This window comes from Tenrec ecaudatus, chromosome X, assembly GCF_050624435.1.
Source record: "Tenrec ecaudatus isolate mTenEca1 chromosome X, mTenEca1.hap1, whole genome shotgun sequence".
Lineage (NCBI taxonomy): Eukaryota > Metazoa > Chordata > Mammalia > Afrosoricida > Tenrecidae > Tenrec > Tenrec ecaudatus.
In genome coordinates, this window is record NC_134548.1 from 1,997,676 (window position 1) to 2,022,393 (window position 24,718).

The following is a 24,718-nucleotide window of genomic DNA, read 5'->3' on the forward strand; positions in this document are numbered from 1 at the left end:
TCTACAACTCGAGCACCCACTTGAGTCAGCGAAAGTATCCAGTTTGAAAACTTTCCAGCCCCTACCTTGCCAGCCTCTACCACTGTGAGTTCATAACAGGAGTGGCATAGCCAGGAAGCTTCCCTCTGAGGAGCTAAGGCGGGCAGGTTCCGGGTTTTAAAGTGCTGGGACAATCCGTGTGGCTGTTCCAGAAGTCTGAGCACACCCCTCTTTTTATTCACAGGTCTAGACTCTCTGTGGAGCTGATTGTTCAACATGAGCAGCAAGAACCCTCCCAGGCTCCTGGATCTGGCCATCCAGAGTGTGTTGCAGGACGAGGCCTCAGCCATTGCTGCCCTGGAGTGGCTGCCCACAGAGCTCTTCCCCCCGCTGTTCATGGCAGCTGTCATTGGGGGACACGGAGAGACAGTGAAGGCCATGGTGGGGTCCTGGCCTTTTATCCGGCTCCCACTAGGGGCTCTCATGAAGTCTTCGCATTCTCACCAGGACATATTAAAGGCTGCCCTGGATGCTTTTGCCATCCTGCTTTCCCCAAAGGTTCCCCCCAGGAGATGCAAGCTGAGAGTGCTGGATCTATGCCTGGACACTGACACCAACTTCTGGAAAGTGTGGTCTGGAACCGAATCCATTGCCTCTGTGACCTCATCAGAGGATCCAGTGACCACCCGTCCCGGGACTCTGACCCACACCAGGCAGGATTCCAGAACGTGGGAGAAGCCTCAGCCCTTGGCCCCCGCCATGTTCCTCACAAACCTGCGAGTCCTAGAGACAGGCCCAGATGAAGTGCTTACCTTCCTCATGGAAAGGGCCCAACAGGGAAAGGACCTGCCCAATCTGTGTTGTAGGGAGCTAGAGTTTGTTGGTCTCCCACCACTTCCCGTTATGGAGGAGATCCTGAAGGCGGTGCAGCTGGGCGATGTGCAGAAAGTGGCGTTGCATTGCAGATGGGACCTGCACACCCTCGACTGGTTTCTTCCTTACCTGGCCCAGATGGGTCAGCTTCACAAACTTCACCTCACGGGAATAATCCTGGAACGCCCGGTACCAGATCGCATGGCTAAGGTGGAGGAGCTACTTGAAAAACTGACCTGTCAGCTCCTCGGTCTGCATCAGCTCCAGCACCTCATCCTGGAATCGGACTTCTTCAGGGATGAACAGCTCGGCCAGCTGCTCAGAAGTCTGTCAGCCCCCTTAGAGTCCCTCACCCTCTCGTACTGCGTGCCTGTGGACTCGGACATGAGAAGTCTGTGCTCGTGTCCCTGCACCAGCCTCCTCAGCTACCTCGATCTGAGTGGTGCGCTCAGTGCAGGCTTTAGCCCTAGATTCCTCCCAAGTCTGCTAGGGAGGGTCTCAGCCACCCTGACCCACCTGAACTTAGCTGACTGCGAAATTGAGGACTCTGAGCTCCGTGCCTTGCAGCCTGCTCTGGGCCACTGTTCCCTGCTGAGCACCTTGGTGTTGGGTGGAAACCCTGTCTCCCTAGCTGCCCTGCAGGACTTCCTTCGTCACACTTGGCCACTGTGCAAGTTCTTCCTTCTGGAGCTGCCTGTCCCTCAGGATTGCTATGAGGGTTTCCAAGTGTCTCTGTGCCAGGATTCTCTTATAGAGGCAATGCAGGCGCTCAGGGAGACCCTGCAAGCCTATGAGCCTCTCTATGTAAGCTTTGCTGGCAGCACTCCTTACAGATATTGGGATGCAATCATCATTCACATAGACAGCTCACCTTCCGTACCGGGTCTTCTCAATCCTCACCATTGATTCTGAGTTTCTACCCCATTTGTCGAATGTTCATGTTTCTGATGTATACGGGATCATTTGGGACTGGGTTCGTGATCATGACATATGTGCTATGATAATGTGACTACGTGGAGGTGACGATTACGGCAGGCGTCTCACATCAGCAGCTTCACCCGAGACCACCCTTGCTGACATCCCATCTCTCTTCTGAAGCCATGAACAGAGAGGCCAGCACACAGATAGGTGCAGATAGGAGACAGAGCACAGCCTGTTTTGTGGACACAAGGTCCCTTCCTGCCTTGGGAACCTCCTGGACTCTGGAATGTGGATAACAAGACTCATGGAGATTTCCAAGGGAGAGGGGCGCTCCAGACGTTGAAAAGAGACCACTCCCTCCCACTACAGATGCTCAAATTTCTCCAAACCCATTCTCCATGCCTACAATTAAATAAACATCTCTTTGTAAAGCTACTAACTATCATGTTCACTTCTCCTACAGACTAAATACAAAAATCAAGCATTCATGACCTGGGAGGTGATCCGTCTTTCCAGCAGAAGTAGGCATGAAAGGATGCCCATTAGGGTGCTGTGCCTGGGTAGTGGGTAGTGTTGGTCTATGAATCACTAGTTGGAGGCTTCTAAACAAGTAACTTCTACAATGCAAAGCGATGAGAGTCTGCCTCCACAGAGACATAGAGCACCAGGACAGCCAATCTATGGGGCTTGGTCTGGCCATCTACTCCTGGAGAGATTGACTGTCCTTAGGAAGCCAAAGAGGTTCTTCGACTTGTTTGAACTGGGTCCGGACCATGCTTCACCTTCCCCTAGCTCCCCCCCAAAGATGGGCTGCTGGATCGTGCGGCCCCTTCTCCTCGCCTCTCAAGGCCAGAAATGGATTGTGCAGTCCCTACCTCCAGCTTTCCAAGGAGCGTATCTCTCTGTAGCCCCTTCCCTCATTGTTCCAAGATGATTTACTCACAGACCACCTCCTGACTCAGACCCTGCAACTGCATCTTCAGAAGGCCTCCCTTCCCCTAATCAGTCCTTGGCTCAAGCGCTGCCTCACTGCCAGGAGCGATTTCCCTGACCTAATTCCTTGTTTCTCACAACCGGCCCAAGGGCTCAAGATGCTCCCCTGCCCTCCCTTCCCTCCAGGGAATTCTTTCCCTGCCTCAATAAAATCTTTCTCAACTTCACATTCCTGGCTAAATTCTTTCTGTTCCATGCCTCCATCTACAACCTCTCATCTTGGTGCTGACAGACGCAGGACTGACAGGGGGGGACCCTGTCCATCCTCTGGGGAGTGCACAGTCCTGTCCTCCGTTTTCAACCTCTCAACTTGGTGCATGAATGCTGCTGGAGTAAGAGGTCTGCTGACGCGCCCCACCCACCCTTCCCAACTTCCCTTGAACCAGGACCTCTCAGCTGCCATCCTCCGCATCTACAAGTGAGTACCTAGCAGTCCCTGCACCTCTGACTGGACTAGAGTTCAGAGTCTGTCTGAGCTCTTTCTACCTGTTTGTGTATCTTTTGCTGGCAGTTCTGTGGTGCCTGCTCTCAGATTTATTCTAAAATCTACTTCCTCCTTCTGCCTACCAGTTCTGCAGTGCCTGCTCTCAGACCTTATCTAAAATCAACTCCCTCCTGAACAACTCCTCTGACTGCTCTTCATACATCTGGCCCAAAAGCCAGGCCACTCCCCTCCCTCGCTTCCTGCAGTGTCTTTCATTGTCACTGACCCAAAGTCCCTGTGTGCTGGTTAAAGTCGAAAACTGTGCCAGGGAACCTTCCTGTACGGGGAGTCCAGTACTCTCCCACGGGGCCCCTAGCTCTGACCCGGACGCCTCTCAAGGATACCAGGTCACCCCCTGACTGACGGGTGTGGACAGGGACCAGTATACGCCCTTCTCTGATCCTACCCCTTGCAGCTTAAGACATCATGGGGAGCTCGCTCTCTAAGTCTCCCAAGACCAGTCCCTTGGGAAGCCTCCTGACCAACCTCACTGAACGGGGCCTGGTTCCGGATATTCCCCCTAAGCACCCGGTCTTTTTGTGTAAGCAAGTGTGGCCACAATCCCAATTGGACAATGAGTCACACTGGCCAGGGCTTTCGATTCCAACATTCTCTGAGACCTCACAATTTTTGTCACTAGACTCCAAAATGATCTGAGGTTCCCAATGTTCAGGCCCTTTTCTTTCTTCGCTCCCTTCCCTCTCTATGTACTGCCTGTCACCCGGCTCAAGTTCTCTTAACCAAACACTCTCTTAATCAGGCCCTTGACATTACTCCCGTTGATCTTTCTCTAACCCCCCTGACTCCTTGTCTGCACCCCCAGTAAGGCCTCATCCATATTCTGGGTGCCCCTCAGCACCACCTCCCTGAGCTCTCAGTGGTGACATCCACAGCCTCCCAAACCCCTCAGTCGCCCACCCTTACTCAGGCTTACAAGCCATCGCTCATAAAGCAGTAAACTCTGACAAGCTCCAGGAAATTACCCAGCAACCGAGTGAGAATCCGGCAGCTTTCCTCACTCGCCTAGCTGGAGCCTTACCTGAGTACACCAGGCTAGACGCTCCCTCTCGAACGAGGCCTCCGGTGCTAGCCACTCATAACATAGTCAGTCACCAATACTCAAAAGAAACGTAAGAAAGCTGAGGATGGACTTCAGATGCCAATACGTGACTTAGTCAATGTGGCATTTAAAGTTTTTAGCACCTGAGAAGACCAGGCTGAGGCAACTTGAGAATTCTGAGGCAAGATGGCAAGCCCAAGTCTTGAAGTCGTCTGGTGGGAGGGGTCAGAAGAATTCAGGAAACAGCAACTTCAGCAGTCACTTCACAGGCGGCCAGAAAGGGCACTGGACTAAGCATTGCCCACATCCCCGGCCACCCACCTAGCCTTGCCCATCGTGCAGTCAGCAGGGCCACTGGAGAAGTGACTGTCCTTCAGTGCCTAGTCATGGAGAGTCAGTCCCTCCAAACCTTGAACCACCATTAACACTGCTTGACCTGGCCTCCAATGACTGATGAAGAAGCCCCTCACTCAGCATCCTCATTGACCCCTCCTTCTCCGTGCTCAGGGTAGTGACCAGGGCAGCAGGTAAGCCGGTTTCCTTTTGGTGGACACGGTCTTTTCAGTCCTCCCCTCCTTCTCGAGCCCGACTTCCCCTTGCCAGGTCTCAGTTATGGGAGCTGATGGTCATCTCTCCAAGCCTTTAGCCACCCCACCTTTAATGATGCCTTTGTATTACCATCCCCCTTAACCCAGCTTACCAGCATTCATTTGCCGTTACCTGCAGCCTCTCCTAAAACAGTTCTAAAGCAGACACAGCCCAACTCCCTTAACTTCTCTCTCCCTCCAAGCAGCAGCCTTCCTGTGCTACAACCCAAATGATTCCCAGCAGACCGTTAACTCCTTGCTGACACTTAGTTAATAAAAAGATGTAAAGGATATCAAGTGGACTGTTCCTCGCGAACACAGGAAAGCAACAAAACAGACAAGGTCACTCATTCAAACCAGCCACCTCTGCTAAACCTGCAGAGTCCTCCCCATTTACTCAAAGCAACTTTTTAACAAACTCTCCTCCAATCTCCGCCTTTACATTTACCAAACCCAGTAAACCTTTTTTACTTTACATGAACGCAAACCAAGGAAATAGCAGTTAAAGTCTTGACTCAGGTCCTGGGACACACCCACTCTCCAGTAACTTACAAGTCTATACAGACAGATATGACAGTCAGAGGCGGGCAGCCGTGCGTTGGGACCTGGCAGAAGCTGCCGCCCTTACAAAAGAAGGTGTCAAACTAACACTAAGAGAGCCTATCCAGACGTTATCTACCCACAAACTGCAAAACCTTCCCTCACACCAAGTCCTGTCTTTGCTGTCTCCCAACAACCTACAAAAAATCCACCTTAAGTTTATTGAAAACCCTAATAGAACCCTGTGCCAGGCTCCCTCTCTCAACTCCGGCTGGTCATAAACTCTTCCTCAGAGTCTCTCACCTCCTTGAAGCAACAAATTGCATCCTTGGCTCAGGTAACCCTTCAGAACCACCATGCATTAAATCCGCTAACAGCTGACAAAAAAGTACACACACTCTATCAATGAGTCAAAAGCTGTTAAATAAAATGTTAAAGGACTCTATAACATGGTCAGGGAAATAAGGAAACCTCAGTGGGGCACCATCAACCCCTTGTCACGGAGTTCTGTAAAACCACGTCCTGGATTATGCCCCTCGAGGGACCTTTGGGAATAATTTGTGTACTGTTACTGTTGCCTCCCTCTGTTTAAATTTTTCCAGGACCAAATGAAAGCCATCTCCAACCTGCCCTTCAGCCAACTCTTGCTTCGCCCTTATAGTCTGCTGCCAACTAAACCGGGCCCGAACTTTCCAGCTCTTAATCCCCCCTTCTTTGTCCTATCACAGCAGGAAGTAGTGAACCATAGAACACCACACCTATTTCCACTATTAAGAGTTTTGATGTTTGGGCCAGGTCCGAACCATGCAGCCTCTTCCTCTAACTCTCCCTGAAGATGGCCTGCTGTTCTCTGGGGCCCCTTCCCCCCAGCTCTCAAGGCCAGAGCTGGACTGTGCAGTCCCTGCCTCCAGCATATTAAGGAGCTCATCTCTCCAGGCCGGGTCTGTACAGCCCCTTCCCTCAGTGTTCCGGGACGATTTACTCACAGACCACATCCTGACTCAGACCCTGCACCTGCAGCCCCAGAAGGCCTTCCTTCCCCTCATGAGCACATACATCCTTGGCTCAAGCCCTATATATGTCCCAAGATTCACTGCTAGCAGCGATTTCCCTGATCTAACTCGTATGTCTCAGAACCTGCCCGGGGGCTGAAGATGCCCGTCCTTCCATGCTCTCACTTCCTTCCCAGGAGTTCTTTCCCTACCTGAATAAAATCTTTCTCAACTTTACATTCCTGGCAGAGGAAAGTTGTATGTTCCATCGCTGATTCCCTGCACTCTGTCTAACTGGTCTACTCCCCACAACCTTTCTGTGAAGGGGTGTTCAGTTGCCTACAAATGGGCTTTGGGTCTGCAGTCTGCAATCACCCTCATTTACAATGATTAAACATATACTTTGTATTGAGCCCTTGATATTGGCTACTCTTTTTTCCTCCCTCCCCTGACCGTCGTGACACCTTGATAAATTATGCACTACTATTTTAGCAGTTCTGAAACTTTTATATCTGTAATCATTAAATTTTTTATTCTGATTAAAGGAATCAGATCTTTCCCAGGCCTAGTGAGCCTGTAGGGCAGAGCAGAACTGTCCTCGTGGGTTTCTGAGAGTATAAATCCTGTTTTTAGTGGTTCTAGAGTTGGATTACAAACATCTGGAATCTATGTACCAGAGACCGAGAAGGAAACACGTCCATGACCCGGGCCATTCTTACAATCTTTTTGTTTTAGCACAGCACTGCAGGCCCTGGGTCAATCCATCCCCTTGAGGGCCTTCCTCGTTTCACTGCCTCTCCAGATTGCCAAGTATGATGTCCCTCCCCAGAGACCACTCTCCTGATCACACCTTCAAAGAGCTCAAAACATAGCGGCACCAGCTTCGTTTCTAAAGAACACTCTGCTTTCAACAAGTACAAGGTCAGGCAAGAGACAAAACGGTGCATGCAATCTGCTCAGGAAACATGCTACTGAACTGGATTCAAATTTTTATGGTTTGACTGTGTCCATGTTTAAAACAGCAGCTATAGCATTGCTTTCCCCTACAGAATGATTGCAAAAATGCCTTGTGTGTTATTTGAGTGTCCTGGTGACTGAGAATTCTTCAACACCATCATCATAATGTACATAACAATAAGACATGAAGCACATCTTGTTTCAGCTAAGGATACCCTGGCATTGTGAACTAATTTTTAATGATATCCAAGTAAACATGTTTTAATAAAGTTACACAGTGTAGTCTATGTTTTTAATTTTACAATTTTTACATAAATGCATTTGCATTAGAGGATAGTCACATCAGTCCTGGAAAATGCAGGTGACTGAATGGTCGTCTATAGCAGTATCATGCTGGCAGACCAGCAAGCTGTTCCACTTTCCCAAGTCCTGGAGTGTCCGCTTCAGCTTGGCCATATACACGGGAAGCTTCTCCTGTTGGAGAGGGCCCTGGAGGTCCAGGTAACACTCGAGAGGGATAGAAAACTGCAAGAGTTGCAGCTTGCACAGAGGGAGGGTGTGCCGCAGCAAACCCTCCAGGGTAGCCACTGGGACCGGGATTCCATAGAACCTGAAGAGCTGGAGCTGGGAGCAGTGTCCAAGGGCAGGCAGGATGGATTTGAGCTGGGAGTCTGTGATCCCACAGCCACCCAAGTTCAGCATCTGGAGAGTGTCTGAGACGCTCTCCAACAGAACTTGCAGCGACTGAGGATTGAAGCCAGTCAACTTGATTCTACTCAAATTCAGGGATCTTAGGGACTTGGTGCTCAGACACAAGGACAGATCTATGAAGTCAGACTCAGAAAGTGAGCACTCCGTTATCCAGAGCATCTTCAAGGGGGCCTCCAAGCATGCGAACACCTGGTCCATGTGACCTACCAGTAACTGAGCAGGGTCCAGATACAGCTCCTGGAGCTGGTGTAGATGGTGTAACTGTGAAGCCAATAGGGAGACTAGATTCTTCACTTCATCCTCCTCCCTCCAGGAGTTCAAGACGATTCCAGAGAGAATCAGTCTTCTCAGATGAACCATCTGGCCCAGGAGAGGAGCTAGCCTGGCCAGGGTAGAGAGTTCCCACGTGCAATTCACTGCCACCTCCTGGACACGGTTCAACTGCGTCATTTTCAGGACCTTCTCAATAATTTCCATTCTAGTTGACGTATTAAAAATCTCCAGCTTCCTACAACAGAGAAGGAGCTGGCCCTGTCTCTGACTGACCCTTTTAAGGAGGAATGTGAGCACTTTATCCAAAGTGGCTTCGAAGAAGCAAAGGTCTAGGACCAACTCCACAGAAGGCCTGTTAGACATTGATTTAGACCTTCTGGCCCTCTTTCTAGGGGGCTGGGCTGCCTCTAGGTCGTCTGATGAACCTTGGGCACCTGGATCAGACCACAGGTTCCAGGAATTGCTGTGCGCGTGTGCGCAAAAATCTAAAACTTTCAGCTGACATCTCCCAAGGTGAACCTTCTGGGCAAGCAGGACATCTAGTCCATCCAACACAGCTTTTAAAATGTCCTGGGGGAGCTTCTGAGCTCCTATCAGAGTCCCCAGGGGCATGCGTGTGAAAGGCCAGGTAGCCACCATCACCTTCAATGTTGCAAGGTGCCTTCCAGTAACAGCTGCTTTGAACACAGGCAGGAAGAGAGGACGGGGTAGACAGCGCAGCTTGGCAATGGCTGAGGTCTCGTCCTTCAGGAAGCTCTGGCTTGCAAGGTCCACAAGACTGGGTGGGCTGTACCTCTTCATGCTGATTCAGGTGCTCCAGCAGGAATGTGAATCCTTGTTGACCAGAGAAGTGTCCAGGAACTTCCCTCAACTCGAAGACAGCCAAGGTGCTGAAGCGTCTCAAGGTTTTAGGTTGGGTGTAAGTTTGGGCTCTTCTGACTACTGTCGTTTCACAATCTTATGCCAGGTCAGAAGGCCTGTGGGGTCCAAGCTGTCAGTCAGGTGATGCCAATCTAGTTGTAGTATCCTAACCATGGAAAGGGAAACAAAGAATGCGCTCAGAAAGGTCTCATTTCTGCTGAGTCAAACACAGCACCAGGGAATTCCCTATCGATTGTGTTTCCTATAGAATCCCACCACAGAGGGGATTGTAGCATATGAGATTTCATCAACAAAACGACGTTGTTATAGCCAACTGCAAGTTCAGGGGCGACTTCATCATGACAGTGTTGCTAAACCACTGAGATCCATGACCCAGCCTGTGGGACTAATGTTTCTAGGAAACATCATTCTTTTCTGGTGACTTGGATTCACCTGTGTGCGCAGTTCAGTACGTCAACAAATGCATCCTTCCCCCTCATTCTGGAAACACTGACCCCAGCTCAGGTGAGGTCTCCTCTGTCAGAGCAGTTTTTAACATGTACCTAGAGAAGGGATACAATACTTTTCTGAACTCACCAGTTAGACTTTGCCAAGGCCTAAATGGAAGTTCAGATGCCAGATGATGGCTATTCTTGACTCAAGTTGATCAATCCAAGATGGGCAATTCACGTGGCAGACTGCTCCCGCACAGGCTGTGCAAGCTGACCAACAACGTAGACAGTTTTGAGAGAGAGTCCACACATGCATACAGAGTGATCTCAGCACAGAGGTGATTGCACCACAACAGACAACATCAGGGCCAATTACAACATCATAAGGAAAACTCTCTGAGAATTCTAGCCCATAAACCTGACACAGAATCTACCCAGTCACACAATACTCACTAGCAACCAACACCTGTGTTGTAGAAAACATAAGACATGTAGAAAAGGGAGTGTTGAGAAGCCATAGTTCCAGAGATGGCCTCATCACCGTGAACTTCACATATGCCAATATGATTAAGTCTGCTGGGATTTATGAAACAGATTCCCCTTAGACAAACAGTCATATTTATTCCTCTTCAAATATGAGAACGGTGTTAAATCATTCCCAAAGTTTAATAAAGTCCATTGAGAGTAGAGAGTTTCTGAGCAGACATTAGACATATTAATTGATCCAGTGCTGTGAGACGACACTTCTTGTTAAAAGTGACTCCATCAGTCATGTGCCCCCAGTGACTACATCAACTTCGGATGGATCTGCTTAGAGCCTCACACTCAACTTTACAAACATATGGGGATCATTTAACTCTGCCTTGCAGCTGTTCCTGGAGGCAATGCACAGGAAGGGTTGCCCCTCATTGTAATCATTCGGTGCTGGGGGGGCTTTTCTTGTAGCACCCATGTTTCCAGGTGTATGAGGACGACAGTGCAGGAACTGGGGGTCCAAACGCCACACTGAATGCACCTCGTTCTATCCTCCAGATAGTAATTTTTACCCCAAGTCTCTGTGGACTGTATTCCCGTAGTGATAATTCATTTCATGTTTAAATGTGCTGGAATCAACAACAGGGAAAATCCCCAGGCTTCTGTCAGCACTGTTAAAGGCATTAAATGTTTGAATTCTGCCTTTAGTCCCTTTACCAAACATTGCCTTATCATTTCATAGTTCACTATGCTGGAAATTGACACAAAGCAGAGCTACATCGTCCAAAATGATAACACGCAAAGTTCACTCTCTTTGAGTCTCTTCCAAATCACTAGGGATTCCAAGGCTGCCGACTTTCACAGTAACAAAGAGTCATCTTTACTCAGGAGACGTTGCAGGGTTTCATCCTCCAGTCTCCGTCTGACACACAAGTAAGACACTCCAAGCCCAATTCACTACCTTCGTATCCACTCTGAGTCATCACAACCCTGTAGGATGAGTAGAACAACCCCTTTGGGCTCCTGAGACTGTCAGTCTTTACAGGAGTATAAAGTCTCATAGTTCAATCAAGGTGTGCAGGTGATTTCAAACCACTGACCTTGCAGTGAGTAGTCCAATGCTTAGCAGCTAAGCCATCAGGGCTCCATGGGTGTGGGTGGTGGTCGGTGTACTTTTTTAGGTATGGGATGTTTTTTCGTTGTGTCTATGAGTGAACTGATGTCCAGCCTGCCTCAAATCTCTCCACTCCTGCTCACACGTTGTTTGATACGGACCTGTGCCAAAGCCTCAATTAGAGTCAAGCTACTGAGACCCGCACTCCAAACTCTAGTTCCTTCGCCCTGATTTCCTAGAGACTCTATGGGCCTCTCTCATCCCAGTAGTCCTCATTTCAACTCACAAATGTAGTGCCTGGGAAGCCCTCAATATAAGTTGGGATATCAGAATGGGAATTTCTACTAACCCCCGTGACTCCACCAGTTGATGAATCCAAGATGGGCAGGTGAGTCGCAGGCTGCTTTTTGAAAGCTGCAGAAACCGTGCAAGTTGACAAATCCAAGATAAATGGGCATTAAGAACCATTACTCTCTCAGTTCCAGGGCCCTGGAGATCCAGTCAAGAGTCAGAGAGCTTTGTGAGTCACAGCCTCACAGATACTACCTCTCCATGGTTGTCTGATCACAACAGATCTCATCAGAGTAGGGATGGAATTAGACAGAATGTCCACAACCTAACAGAAATACCTCTGAGAATTCTGGCCCACAGCCTTGACATGCAAATACAGCAAAATGTAAACTTATGCGCATCACACATGAATGTCCAAACCATCTCAAGAGCAGATTTGACTAAGTGATCACTAGGGACTGGGACCTGGGCCGTCTGTAGGATGCCATCAGTAACATGCATGAAGGAAGCAAAATCATTCACCAGACAGAACAGAACGATCAAGGTGGAAATCAGAGACTCAGAGTCTGCCATTCGTGGGGACGTCGTTAAAGGAAATGCGAGAAATGATGAAGGAGCAAGACTGAGCATAACATTTCAAAGGGCAATGTAAGAAGATAAACTATCATGCCAAAGCATGCTGTCCAAGGGGAAAATAATCAAATCTATAATATGAGGACAAAGGGAATTTCATTCCATATATGTAGTACAGAAAACAGAGGTGGGAAAGGGCAGATACCCCAACAAAGCTTTGCCTGACATAGACCAAAGGAAAATGTAGGCATTTGAAGCATTTACAGACATATCTGTTTGTGGTTTTTTCTTTTCAACAAACTAAACATACACAGACACTTCTGCCAAGATCTTTGCTTATAGCTTTGTAATCAAGAGGGCACTTTTTGGATCCATCAGGTCAGAATGAAGGACAAAAGACTGAGCTCTCTCATGTACATGTCTTAGACTACAGGGGAACCTTCTTAGGTCTACCCTTCAATTTTGGGGTACCTTCATTCATTTACCTGTCTTTCTCATAGAAATCTGTTCCTACTGGTTTCCAGGACTACCAGGGAGATCCAGAGCTACTGCTTTTACCTGTATCCCTGAAAATTCAATGCTAGAGTTTGTTGGTCAGAAAGTGAGTGTGGTGTTGTCAAGAAGGCAGTATGACTATTCCAGGCCTTAGGAAAAACTGAGGAGCCCTGACATGGAAATCGTTATATGTTGGGCTACTAGTTCACATAGTCAGCAGTTTGAAACCAGCAGCAGCTTCCCAGGAGATAGACTGAGCTTTCTACTCCCATAAACAGCTACAGTGTCAGCAATCCACAGGGGGTCTATTTCAGTGAGCATTGACCCCCTGCCAGTAGGTTTTATTTCAAGAGGATTGTCAAAATGCCTGTAAGGTATAAGCACTCACCCTTTGGGGAAACTGAAGAACCCCCTGAGAAATTTTTTAAGCTGAACAAACTGAAGACCTTTAGCTGATAGAAGTGGAGGAAAAAAAATTAAACACAACTAAAAATACACGGTCACAAGTTTGAAATGTTAATTTTATCGGCCACTGTGTGCTTCCTGACCCATAAAGCAACACTCTGCCCAACAAAAGGAAACACTGCCCAGTCCTGTGCCATCCTCACAAGGGACCAGGGTACAACAAGCTGGCAGAAAAGTGGTTGTTGAGAGATGGAGGGACCATAAGTAGAAGATGTAAGGACACAAAGTCGCCAAACCAAAGAGAGCTAGACCATCAACCATTTCAAGAGAAAGCATGTGACCAAGAAACAGTGGTACAAAGAGAAAACCTTTGCAGCCAATGTGTCTGGGGATGGGTCTTTTTAGCTGTTCAATATCCATGGATCTGACCTCCCTTGAAGAGGCCGTGTGTCTTCCCATCAACTTACTTTGAGTCTAGGAACTGGGTCAGGAAGTGGGTAGAATTTTCAGGTTCACCGGAGCACGGTATCCAGGTCAGCTCTCTGGGTTGCTGTGAATTTCTCTCTCTCTGCTGGCTGTTATAACTGATCCTCTCTTGTCAAATGACAAATTCTGTAGCCGCCTCCACAGAAAACTCCCCTCCCAAGAATCTAATCTGTGCTCTGAAGATATCAAGTTCTTAGTGTCCCACCCTGCATCTTGTCACACCTGGCTTATTTATCACCTAGGCTGACCATGTAGGAGATCGTTAGATGCCAAAGTCTGCCATTAAAAATATGAAATAAACCAAACTCACTGGTCATCGGGTTTATTCCCAATTATAATGGTCCTGTGGTCATTACAATTACTGTTGATATCACTGAAGACAGACGTGTGCGTAAGCAAACGTGGTGAAGAAAGCTGATGGTGCCCGGTTATTGAGAGATATAGCCAGAGATGTAGGTGCAGAGTCCCCACACTAATTCAGCCTCACTGAATTCCTTTGCAATCAGTATCCACAGAAGCAGATCATCTCCCCCTCAGGCAAAGTGAATCAGAAGTGGATTACTTCCCTCTTTCTCCAGCAGCCTCGGGGAAAGTGGTCTCTTAGGGTCTTGGGTGTGTCGTTGATGGGCTTAATGAAGTTTCCATAGTCAGGAAGCAGAGGCTAGCAAACTTTAGAGCTGGAAGAGCAACAATATAAAAAGGATTCCAGTGTCTTGAAGCTAGTCTTACAAACAAATGAAATCACCATGATGGAAATATTACCCTTCAAATACAACTATGATAAGTTAATTTACAATTTTATTTTAGAGACACATGTATGTACTGAAAGATCCTCTTAAGCAGTGGTTCTCAACTTTCCCAGTGCGTCAAGCCTTTAATTCAGCTTCTCATGTGGTGGTCACCTCCACCTGTAAAATTATTTTCGTTGCTACTTCATAACTGTAGTTTTGCCATTTTTGTAAATCATAATGTAATGATCTGATATGCCGGAGGCATTTTCATGGTTACAAGTTGCACATAATTAAAGCATAGTGATTAATCACAAAAACAATATGTAACTCTAAATTGTGAAATATTTATTTCTAATGACAAATAAGTGAAATTTTTTCTTGAAGCATGGTGTCGCATGGGGAACAGTCTTCACACCGGGTACTGTTATGTGAACTTATCTGCATGTGGGCGGACCCATCTGGAGACGGATAGAGGAGTGGTGTCTAGGTTCCTAAGACCATTGGAAACATGTGTTTTCCAATGGCCTTTGGCAACCGACCCCTGTGAAAGGTTCCTTCCACCCCCAGATTGGTTGGGACCCACAGGTTGAGAACCGCTACTCTTAAGGCTCTCAAGCCCAAGTTTGCTAACCCCTGGTCAGGAGTCAGACCCTAGCGGATATACACTGACTGCATGGTTACAAGTACCTATCTTGTAATCTCTAATAAAATATGCATGTCTCATTCATGACCCTGTTGTGGTTTCCCCTTAGTGTTTTAATCATTCTTTGGGGGTGCATACAATTTATATCACAATCCATACATCCATTGTGTCCAGCACATTTGTGCATTTGTTGCCATCATCATTATCAAAACCTTTGCTTTTGATTTGAGCCTTTAATATCAGCTCCTAATTTCCCCCTTCCTCCCCTCTTCCCTCTCTCTCATGAACCCTTCTTAATTCATAAATAGTTATTAATTTGTCATATCTTACGCTTCCCGACGGCTCTCTTCACCAACTTTTCTATTGTCCAACCCCCAGGGAGGAGGTTATATGTAGATCCTTATAAACGGTTCCCCCTTTGTACCCCACCTTCCCTCCACCCTCCAGGTATCACCACTGTTACCACTGGCCCTGAAGGGATCATCTGACCTGGATTGATTTTTTGACAATTTCCTGTGTTCCATACCTTATTGAAATACTCTTTATTTTTTCTTTTTAAAATAATTTTATTGGGGGCTCCTACAACTCTTATCACAATCCAAACACCCATCCATTGTGTCAAGCACATTTGTACATTTGTTGCCATCATCATTCTCTAAACATTTGCTTTCCACTTGACCCCTTGGTATCAGCTCCTCATTTTTTCCCTCTCCCTCCCACCACTGACTCGCTTACGAACCCTTGGAAATTTATAAAATAGTATTATTTTGTCTTGTCTTAAACTGTCTGATGTCTCCCTTCACCCACTTTTCTCTTGTCCATCCCCCTGGAGGGGGTTATATAACGATCCTTGTGATCAATTATCTGCAAGCAGCGTGCATCCTCTGGTTAGCCCGACTTGTAAGGTAGAATCGAGATCATGATAGCGCGGAAGTGGGCGGGGGATCATTAAAGAATTAGAGGAAATGTGTACGTTTCATCAGTCCTACACTGCACCCTGACTGGCTCGTTTCCTCCCTGAAACAATTCTGTTAGGGGATGTCCAGTTGCCTACAGATGGGTTTTGGGCCTCCACTCCGCACTCCCCCTCATTCACAGACAGGAACTGGAAACACAAGGAATCTAGGACAGATAAACCCCTCAGAACCTATAATGAGAGTAGGGACACAAGGAGGGCAAGGGGTAGGTTGGGGTAGAAAGGGATAACTGATACATTCAGAAGCATCGTGGAAGCATTCAACTAAATTCAAATAAATAAAGGGTATGAAAGAAAAGACCACCTTAAATATTAAAATAAGTGAGAGGGAAGATTTCTCTCATGGAAAAACCGAGAGAACTTTCTGAGGAGTCCAGAGGGAGGTCACCTGAGCAGGTCTTCCATAATACCACAATCCCATCGACTACAGGAAAGTTTACAGCAATCTCCTTCTGACAGAGACGCGTTTCACTTCCCTAAACTGTGACCAGAGGAGATCTGCCAGAGGCAGAGTCCGACTAGGTGCGCTGCAGCTGGACGTCAGGCGCTCTCTCTTCCAATGCCTTCTACAAAGAGGGGCTCACAACCTCAGTTCTGATACCTTCCCCTTCTCCATACTTGCATTTTGTTCTCCATTCTCTTGGGACGTCTCATAGACAGCTGTGCTTCTTCCATGTGGACTTAGTTGGTGCCGCTTTTAGATGGTTGTTAATTTGAATGCCACAGTAAAATGTAAACAAAATAGATGGGTCTAGGCTGTTTCTATGACAGTAATCACATGGAATAATGTCTAATGGGCATAGTCCTAAATGAGTAGACCCTACTCCTACAGTGCAAAGATGGGTAAAGGTAAGGCTCTCAGCAATGATACTCTGGTGAAAGGGAAGAATGTTGTCAGTGAGGTCCCTAATCCAATGAGGGCACAGAGGTGGATAGAGACGCCAGAGTTGGCTAGAGAAGAAAGAGGTGGGTAGATGGCCTAGAGAGCCATGCAATAGCTAAATATACAGAATGGCCATGAATGAACCACATGACCCTCAGAAATATGTATCACTACACTCCATTTACTTAACATTTTTATTACTGTTAGTCACTTAATTCCACACTTTTTGTTAGTAACATTAAGGATTACTTAATAATATTTCTATTTTTTATCTCCTTCAATCCGTTCACTAATCCTTGTCTTCACTAATGCCCCAGCTTCTCCATGTGACTGTTAAAATAAGAGATAACCATCAAAATCCCTTCTATTTGAAAACAAGATTTTGTTAAGGTATATTCTGTAAATAATTTCTGTGGAAGACAAATGGCAAATCTTCACGAGGGTGTGAGTGGCAGAAGGGGGTGCAAAACGAGGATCTTAAATATAAAATGTTTTGGAAATCATGAAGGCAGCATTTACAGAAATATGCCTGGTACAATTGATGTGTGGAATGTTCTAAGACTGTAAGAGCCCCCAGTAGAATGATTTTTTAAAATGCTCCTGAGATCCAGCCCCAAGACTGACCAGATGTACAGACAGACATGCAAGCTCCAGACCGAAGCACATGTATTATAAACCCTGTATATTTACAATGTGGTGTATAAATGGGACAGCCCTCCAAACCTCTTTGTTGTATGATTTATTTTTGTTTTTTAAAAGAATATCTGAAGCTGTGTCTCCCTCTTGGCTGACTAGGGGCTCAGCCCACAGGCCTCTTGGGGTGCCTGTCTCCCCATCCCCAGCATGGCGCCCCTACCTAATCCATATGCTAGGTGTTCAGTGGTGTATATTTCTCCTCCTGGACATGGGGCACACGATGCCTGGGACATGGTCCTCTCCTTAGTCTTAGCTCATGGGGCTCAGTTTCAGAGCTGGGGGCAGGGAACGGGCACTGAGCTGAAGCCAAGGCTGGCAGTACACCTGGATGCGGGAGTGCTTGGCTGTCCAGCTTCCTGCCAAGAACTGCCAATGGGGTCAGAGCTGTGCTCCCAGGAAATTCCTCCTCCCAGGACCCCTTTGAGTGAGGCTGTGTCTGCATATTCTATACAAAAGTACTTGTCCTCTCCCTTTGTAAACTACGTTTGACATGGATTACACAAATATAAACCACTGAAAGAAAGGCATATTTGAACCTAATTCATCTCTGCCCTTTTGATGTGTTTGGTCCTATTATGTAGCGTTAGACATGGAGAGAGACAGAGAGTGTAGAAAAGCTAGTGGTGGTAAGTTGAACATCGAATATGGCAAACCAAAGAAATATGCATGCACATAAATGACTGTGGTGGCCAATAACATCAAAAGTACTGTGGTTGGCCAATCAATAAATCTCACTTGCAAGACGGACAAAGAGAATATTCCTTAGGCGCAGCAATGAAGATACTGTGTATTACATTCTGTTGCGAAGTTATCTGCAGAGAGAAATCCCTGGAAAAAGACACCACGCTTGGTAAAGTAGAGGGGCAGTGGATAAGAAAATCATCAACAAGATAGGCTGCCACATGGCGTGAAACAATGAGCCGAACTTAAGAACACATTGACGGTGGTGCAGGACCAGCCAGTGCTTCCTTCTGTTGTCCATTGCTCCATATGACTCAGAAAGGATGACGTAGCACCGAACAAGAGCGATGGAAACTGATGAATACAGGGGATGGAGGTGGAGCAAGTGATAGAGACGACAGGTGGACAGAGAGTAGTAGTGTGTCGATAGCCTAGAGACCAATGTAGTAGATCACCATATTTCTTAACGGTTGCGTCTGTGAGCATTGACTGTAGATATCTGTGAATTGGGACTCTGGATAACTTCAATCTTTCCCCTGTGTATCATCCTCTTCCTGCTCTAGTTATGAGAATTTTTGCTTTCTTCATGAATTATTCTCCGTACTGAAAGCTGCACTATTTAATCTGCCTCAGAAAGTACTGCAAGCGATTCCTCCTTTTCCATCGAGCTGGCTTGTATGGTCTCCATTTCAAAGGTTTATAGTGTGTCTTCTCCCAATCCTCAGGCCACATTGTTCCTCATGTAATCAACTTTATTACACATTTGATCAGAATTCAGATTCTGAATATGATAATGACCACCTTTCCTGATTGAACACCACTCAGCATCCCTTGAGGTGATTCTCCTCCTGCGGAGTCCAGTACCCTCAGTAATTGAAAGCCCAGCAAACTGCTCGATCCTCCTCATTAGCGTCAACCGCACCCCAGTCACTCTTCAGCTACTTTTCAGTGGCAGCATCTCATCGTATCCGTGGCTCTATATCAGACACATTTCTGCTACTCTTCAGTGTCTAATCCCTCAGAAGGGGACCATTTCCTCCTGCCTTCTTGTCTGTTCTTAGTCTCTAAGATCAGCTGAAACCCGTTCACTTGGAATTCATCGCTGTATTTTCAAATGCTGGTGACATAGATTCCAGAATCATAGACACACAGAAGCCCCCACACTTCAGCAAATAGCTTCCAATCACAGAGAGAGAACTCAGGCAGTGCATAATGGAAGAAACACTTGCTGGTTAATCATCTCTAGATTTTTGTTACTGTGGTCCAAATATCTGTGTCCTCTCTAACTTGGACAACTCCTACTTATCCTTCAAAACCTAGTTCCATAGATTACTCTTCCATGAAGTATTGTGCCTTCTTCGATGCAGAGCACTATCATCCATATCTTCCCGCGGAACCCCCCCCCCCCAATTGTTGCATCCTACACCGTTCATTATCCATCTCAGCGGGGAATTCCTAAATCCACATAAAGCAGTTGAAAAAATGAATACGCCAACGCCTTTGCGTCACCGGAAGTGCGTCACCGGAAGTGCTCCGAGCATTGTGGAATTGGGATTAAAACCCGAGCCTACCGAGTTCTCCAGTGCTTGTGAGCAGAGAAAGAGGCTGAATTGTCAGGAGTGAAGAGTTTTGAGCAAATACTGCCGACCAGACTTGCACCCCAAGAAGATCCCCAAGCTCATGATGCCCAAGTACCAGCTGTATAAGGTGCAACTGAGGATCCCCTTCCACATGAAATGTAAGACGTGCGGAGAGTATGTCTACAAGGGCACGAAGGTCAGTGCGCGCAAAGAGACGGTGAACCATGAGGACTACGCGGGCCTGACGATCTCCTGCTTCTACATCAAGTGCAAGCACTGTGGGGAGGAGTTGACCTTCAAGACAGACCCTGAGAGCACAGACGACGCCCTGCAGCTGGAGCCTCGTGTAACTTGCAGACTGAGAAGCATCAGGAAGAGAGGGTGCCAAAGGAGCCGGAGCACCCCGTGAAGGTGATGGGGAAGCGCACCGAGGACTCCCAATTGGAGATGGAGGTGCGGGAGATCCTGCAGCGACTGGACCAGCGGCAGGCCCACGTGGATTTCGAGGTCGTGATGCAGCAGCCTGACAGAGGAGCAGCAGAGGCAGAAGCAGGAGGGAGACCAGAAGGAGGTGGCGGCCCTGATGGAGGAAGTAAAGAAGCATCGACTAGGGGCAGTCACCGGGCCGGGCCTCCCGCCATCCTGAACCAGCTGCCAAATGCTAAGAGGTAAGAGAGCTATGAGCTGAGCTGGGGAGTCTGGACAGCACAAGGTGTCAGCTGCCTCGCCTGGTAGTTTTAACAAAGATGGGTGTGGATAGCAGTCTACCACTGGCCCTGAGGTGCCAATTCCCGTCCCTGCTTGGAGCGGGTAGGCAGCTATCCCGAGATTGAGGACAGTCGCGCCAGAGGCCCATCCCTGAGCCTCCACCACAAGTCCAACCATGCTAGCTGGGCCAGAGCTCGCAGAACTGGGACCTAACAAGCAGCAGGACCTGGAGCCCCACCTCCCATATTTTGTGACCCGGGGACTTGGCGCTGAAGTTGTAGAATGGGACTGTTCTGTTTTGTATATAATTACTTCATTTGGAGAAACCAACAAGAAAAGTACACGAGCAACTACTACAGGGTCTGTAGAAAATGTTCTAGAATTGAATTTGAAGGCAGAGGTACAGCTCTTCCTTGATCTTATTGAATCGTATCCCATTTTCGATGCAGTGAAAATGAAACAGGTAAAACCAATAATGCTAAAAAAGTTTGACTGTTGATAAGAATCTTCTCCAGCATCTTATCTTTGTTAGAGCCTAGATCCTGAGCACACAGTCTGGACGACACTTTAAGAGAAAAGAAAGACTGAAATCATCTGCAGATTAACCACACCCGACTGAATTCCTTGGGATCAGAAGACAAGGACGCAGCTAATCTAGCCTTTCCCATCCCAAGATGTCCCTCTGAAAAAAGGAGCGTGATGTGAACAGTCCTGTTATCTCACAGGAAACCACGTGAATTCGATTATGGCAGACATTGTTTTTTTCAGCGTCATTCAGTCGGCTCCGACGCACAGGGACCCGCGCAGGAGAGAGGGAAAGACTGCACACTCTGGGCCATCCTCACAACCGTGTGTAAGTGTGAGGCCTTCGTTGCAGCTACTCTGAATCCATCACGTCAATGGCCTGCTTTTGTCTCTCTGTCCTTTTCCAGGAACTGATCTCTCCAAAAAACAGGTCCAAAATATGTAGCTTGACGTCCCATCATCCACATCTGTAAGGAGCAATCTGGTTATACTTCTTTATATATAGATAATGTTATGTTATAATATTATAAACACAAATAAAAGTATATATACTTGTCCGTTTGGCATACCTCCTCAATAGAAATTGAGCACTGCTTCCTTGCTATGTTGCCACAACTTTCTCTTGATCCACTTAACCATTCAACGACGAAGTATTGGGAATGCCCCTTCTCATGGCTATCCATACTTTGTTATCATGCACAGTTTCTGCCTTGGAGGCAGCCAGGGTCTATTGACGCTTGTCCTTAACTTGCTCTTTTTGAGGATATCTTCAAACGGGTGCAACAAGACTGTGTCCACAGTGTGGCAGTGTTTTGCAGCTGGAACTGCTCAGCCTGCGCTGATTTGCCTCTTGTTTGGACCAGGTAGTTCATGTGAGAAGTCTCAGACTGTCTGGAAACATCTTGGGCTAAACACATAGGAGGTGGAGAGCCAGGACTCCAAATGTACAATGATGACAAAGAGATACAGTCATCTCCTACAGGGAGTCCCCTACGTTTAGCCTTCTACAAGGGATATTAGTAAAGAATGGATTTATGTTTGTGAAAACCTTACATATATTGCAATTAGTTCTTGTATAATGGGCCTGTGAAACACAACACGGTCATGTTTCCATTTTGGGTGAAGTGAATGTGTTCTATGTTGTATTATTCACCTATGTATTTACTTGCTCTGCTCAATAGAAACAATACAAAAATTAGAGTGTATTGCTTACCTTCTATAATACATAGGTTCTCAACCTGTGTGTCTTGACCCCTTTGGGGTCTCAAAGGATCCTTTCGTAGAGGTCGTCCGATTCATATCAATAGCAAAATGACAGTTATGAAGTAGCAAGGGAAATAATCTTATGGTTGGGCGGGTCACCTCAACATGAGGGACTCTATTAAAGGGTCGCGCATTAGGACGGTTGAGAACCACTGCCCTCTATCTTTCACACCTCCATACCCATTGAGGGTCCTTGATACGTCTTTATAACTTGCCTATGTGCAAGGGTACAAGATCTGTGTCAACTTGCTGAGGTCACGAATTTCATCAGTGTGGAAAGTATGTAAGCATCTCTGTTTGGAGTGGAAGTTTAGGATTGGAAGAACAAGCACACATCCTACCAAATGCAAATGATGCAACCCAACTAGCTGGAAGGCAGCCAGACTTGAAGCACTTCCTGATGCAGATGGGAGAGAAAGTCTGGCCAGGATCTAGCATCCCACAGATGTTGCAAGGATATAAGGAAGGTACCTCAGAACCCACGGGGAGAGAACCTTATCTTCCAGGTGAGGTCCTGAAGTTGGATTCCACCTACCTAAACAGTAAGAAAATGATGTTTCCTTGTTTTATAAACCCTAATTGGTAATGCTTCTGACATAAGAGCCGTTGAGAAGAGAATATACTGTGCTCTTCTCAAGAGGTCCATGCTTTAAACATGCCCAATGTGATCCAATCATCCCTGCAGTGCTCCAGATAAATGCAATTGATGTGGCATGCTTGGTAAAGCATTGGGCTGATTGCCACCAGGGTACTCATTCAAACCTACCCGACAATCTGTGGGGCTTGATGAGGTCATCTACCCCTGGAGAGATCAACAGTCTGTAGGCAGCCAAGGAGGCACTTTTACTCTTTCCCATAAGTTGGCTCTATGTTGGAAGAGACACAGTACAAGTGTGTTTGTGCTATGGGAAATGAGTTACACAAATGAATATCAATAAGGGTATTATTTTGCATATGTGACAATCTGTGGACTAGAGCCATTTCTGTAACCAATTGCTTAATCCACTCTCATCTGCTGACACATCTCCTCAAAATGTTCTATGTACTATCAATCACAGGGGGTGAGGTTTGATGGCTGACAGTTTATCTCAACAGGGCTGGGTCTGGACGCAAAGGGTGTGTTCTGTTAGGATGGCATCAGCCTGGTGGATAAAACGACCAAAAATACCATCACTTCCCTGCTGAGACCTACTGTGAACAGCCAATGATGGGGAAGCTAGCTATCTTGTGGGTGTGGTTTTATGAGTTAAAATGACTCTGAAAGCTCTCTCCTTTGTTCTGGGCCTGGACCCTTCCTCTGTCCTGAATGTTTGGAGACTTGAGACCTAATCCTGCCATTATCTCTGTATCTATGGAAATTGTTGGTCTCAACACCCTTGGGAAGAAGTTTGTCCTTTGACCTGCCATCTTGGATTCATCACCCAGTGGAAATACTTTATCAAAGATAAGAGTCAAGATTAAAATCTGAGCCTTGTTAACCTTTTCAATGGTGATTTGAAATAGGGAGTTACAGGAAAATTCTCTAAATAGTTCTGAGGTGCTAAGTGGGGAAGGTCCTAGAGGTTGAGGTGTGGCATTCCAAACTTGTCTTTCTTTGAGGCCTATGTGATTTGAGTGCATTCAATATTGCATTATGAACATATAAATATATTTGCTCTACCCAGTCTAATCAGGGTAAACAGATCAGGGGGTTGTGCTTACCCTCTATCTCCTTCACACCTCAGTACCTATTCAGGGACTTGATGCATCTTAATAGCTTGCTTTTGTGCAATGGTTCATTAAATGTATCATCTTTTTACAATACATTTTATCAGCTGCTCATACAACTCTTATCACAATCCATACATATATATACACATAAATTGTATAAAGCACATCTGTACATTCCCTGCCCCAATCATTCTCAAAGCATTTGCTCTCCACTTAAGCCCTTTGCATCAGGTCCTCTTTTTAAATGTATCATCTTGCTGAGATCATGATTCTCTGTAGTGTGGCAGGTAAAGAAGGGTGTCAGTTTGGGGGATGGGCTCCAATGTGGACTTATTCATCTATTAATCAACTGTTGTTTTCAGAACCACCGCTGTTTCCAGTTCAGAGTGATGACAGCCTGCTCCCATAAAGACATATAATAGTGGTCCCCAAGTAGGTGATCCCGTCCACTGAGGTGAAATGGAATGGCCAATTCAGTGATACCTGTATTTTAAATAGGGGAGAAAGATGGGGCTTTCTTCTCCCATTCAGAATTACAGTCGTGGAATCCCACAGGGGTGGTTTACTCTGTCCTGTGTGGTTTCCATTCATCTGCATGGACAGTGGCAAGAAGCTCCTTTTACTCTTTGTTTGAGAGAATGCAATTTAGTGCAAACCATGTGCTTGCTTAATAATTATAGACAGATTCTAAGTGAGTGTTTGCTTTTAATGATGGACTTAAATATCCACTCAAGACTTCAATCCTGGAATTTCTTTTAGATTCTCAATGTAGGATGACAACTGAATAACAACTCTTCTAAA

At 46.7% G+C, this 24,718-nt stretch overlaps 1 protein-coding gene across 1 annotated transcript; it reads left to right on the forward strand.

The window, feature by feature from the left end:
- The first annotated feature begins 255 nt into the window (after positions 1–255).
- LOC142434760 (melanoma antigen preferentially expressed in tumors-like) lies at positions 256–20,357 on the forward strand. The gene is given in 4 exon segments (XM_075539375.1): positions 256–1,294; positions 19,759–20,043; positions 20,046–20,232; positions 20,234–20,357. Coding segments are annotated over 4 exon segments (1,635 nt in total).
- The last annotated feature ends 4,361 nt before the right edge of the window (positions 20,358–24,718 follow it).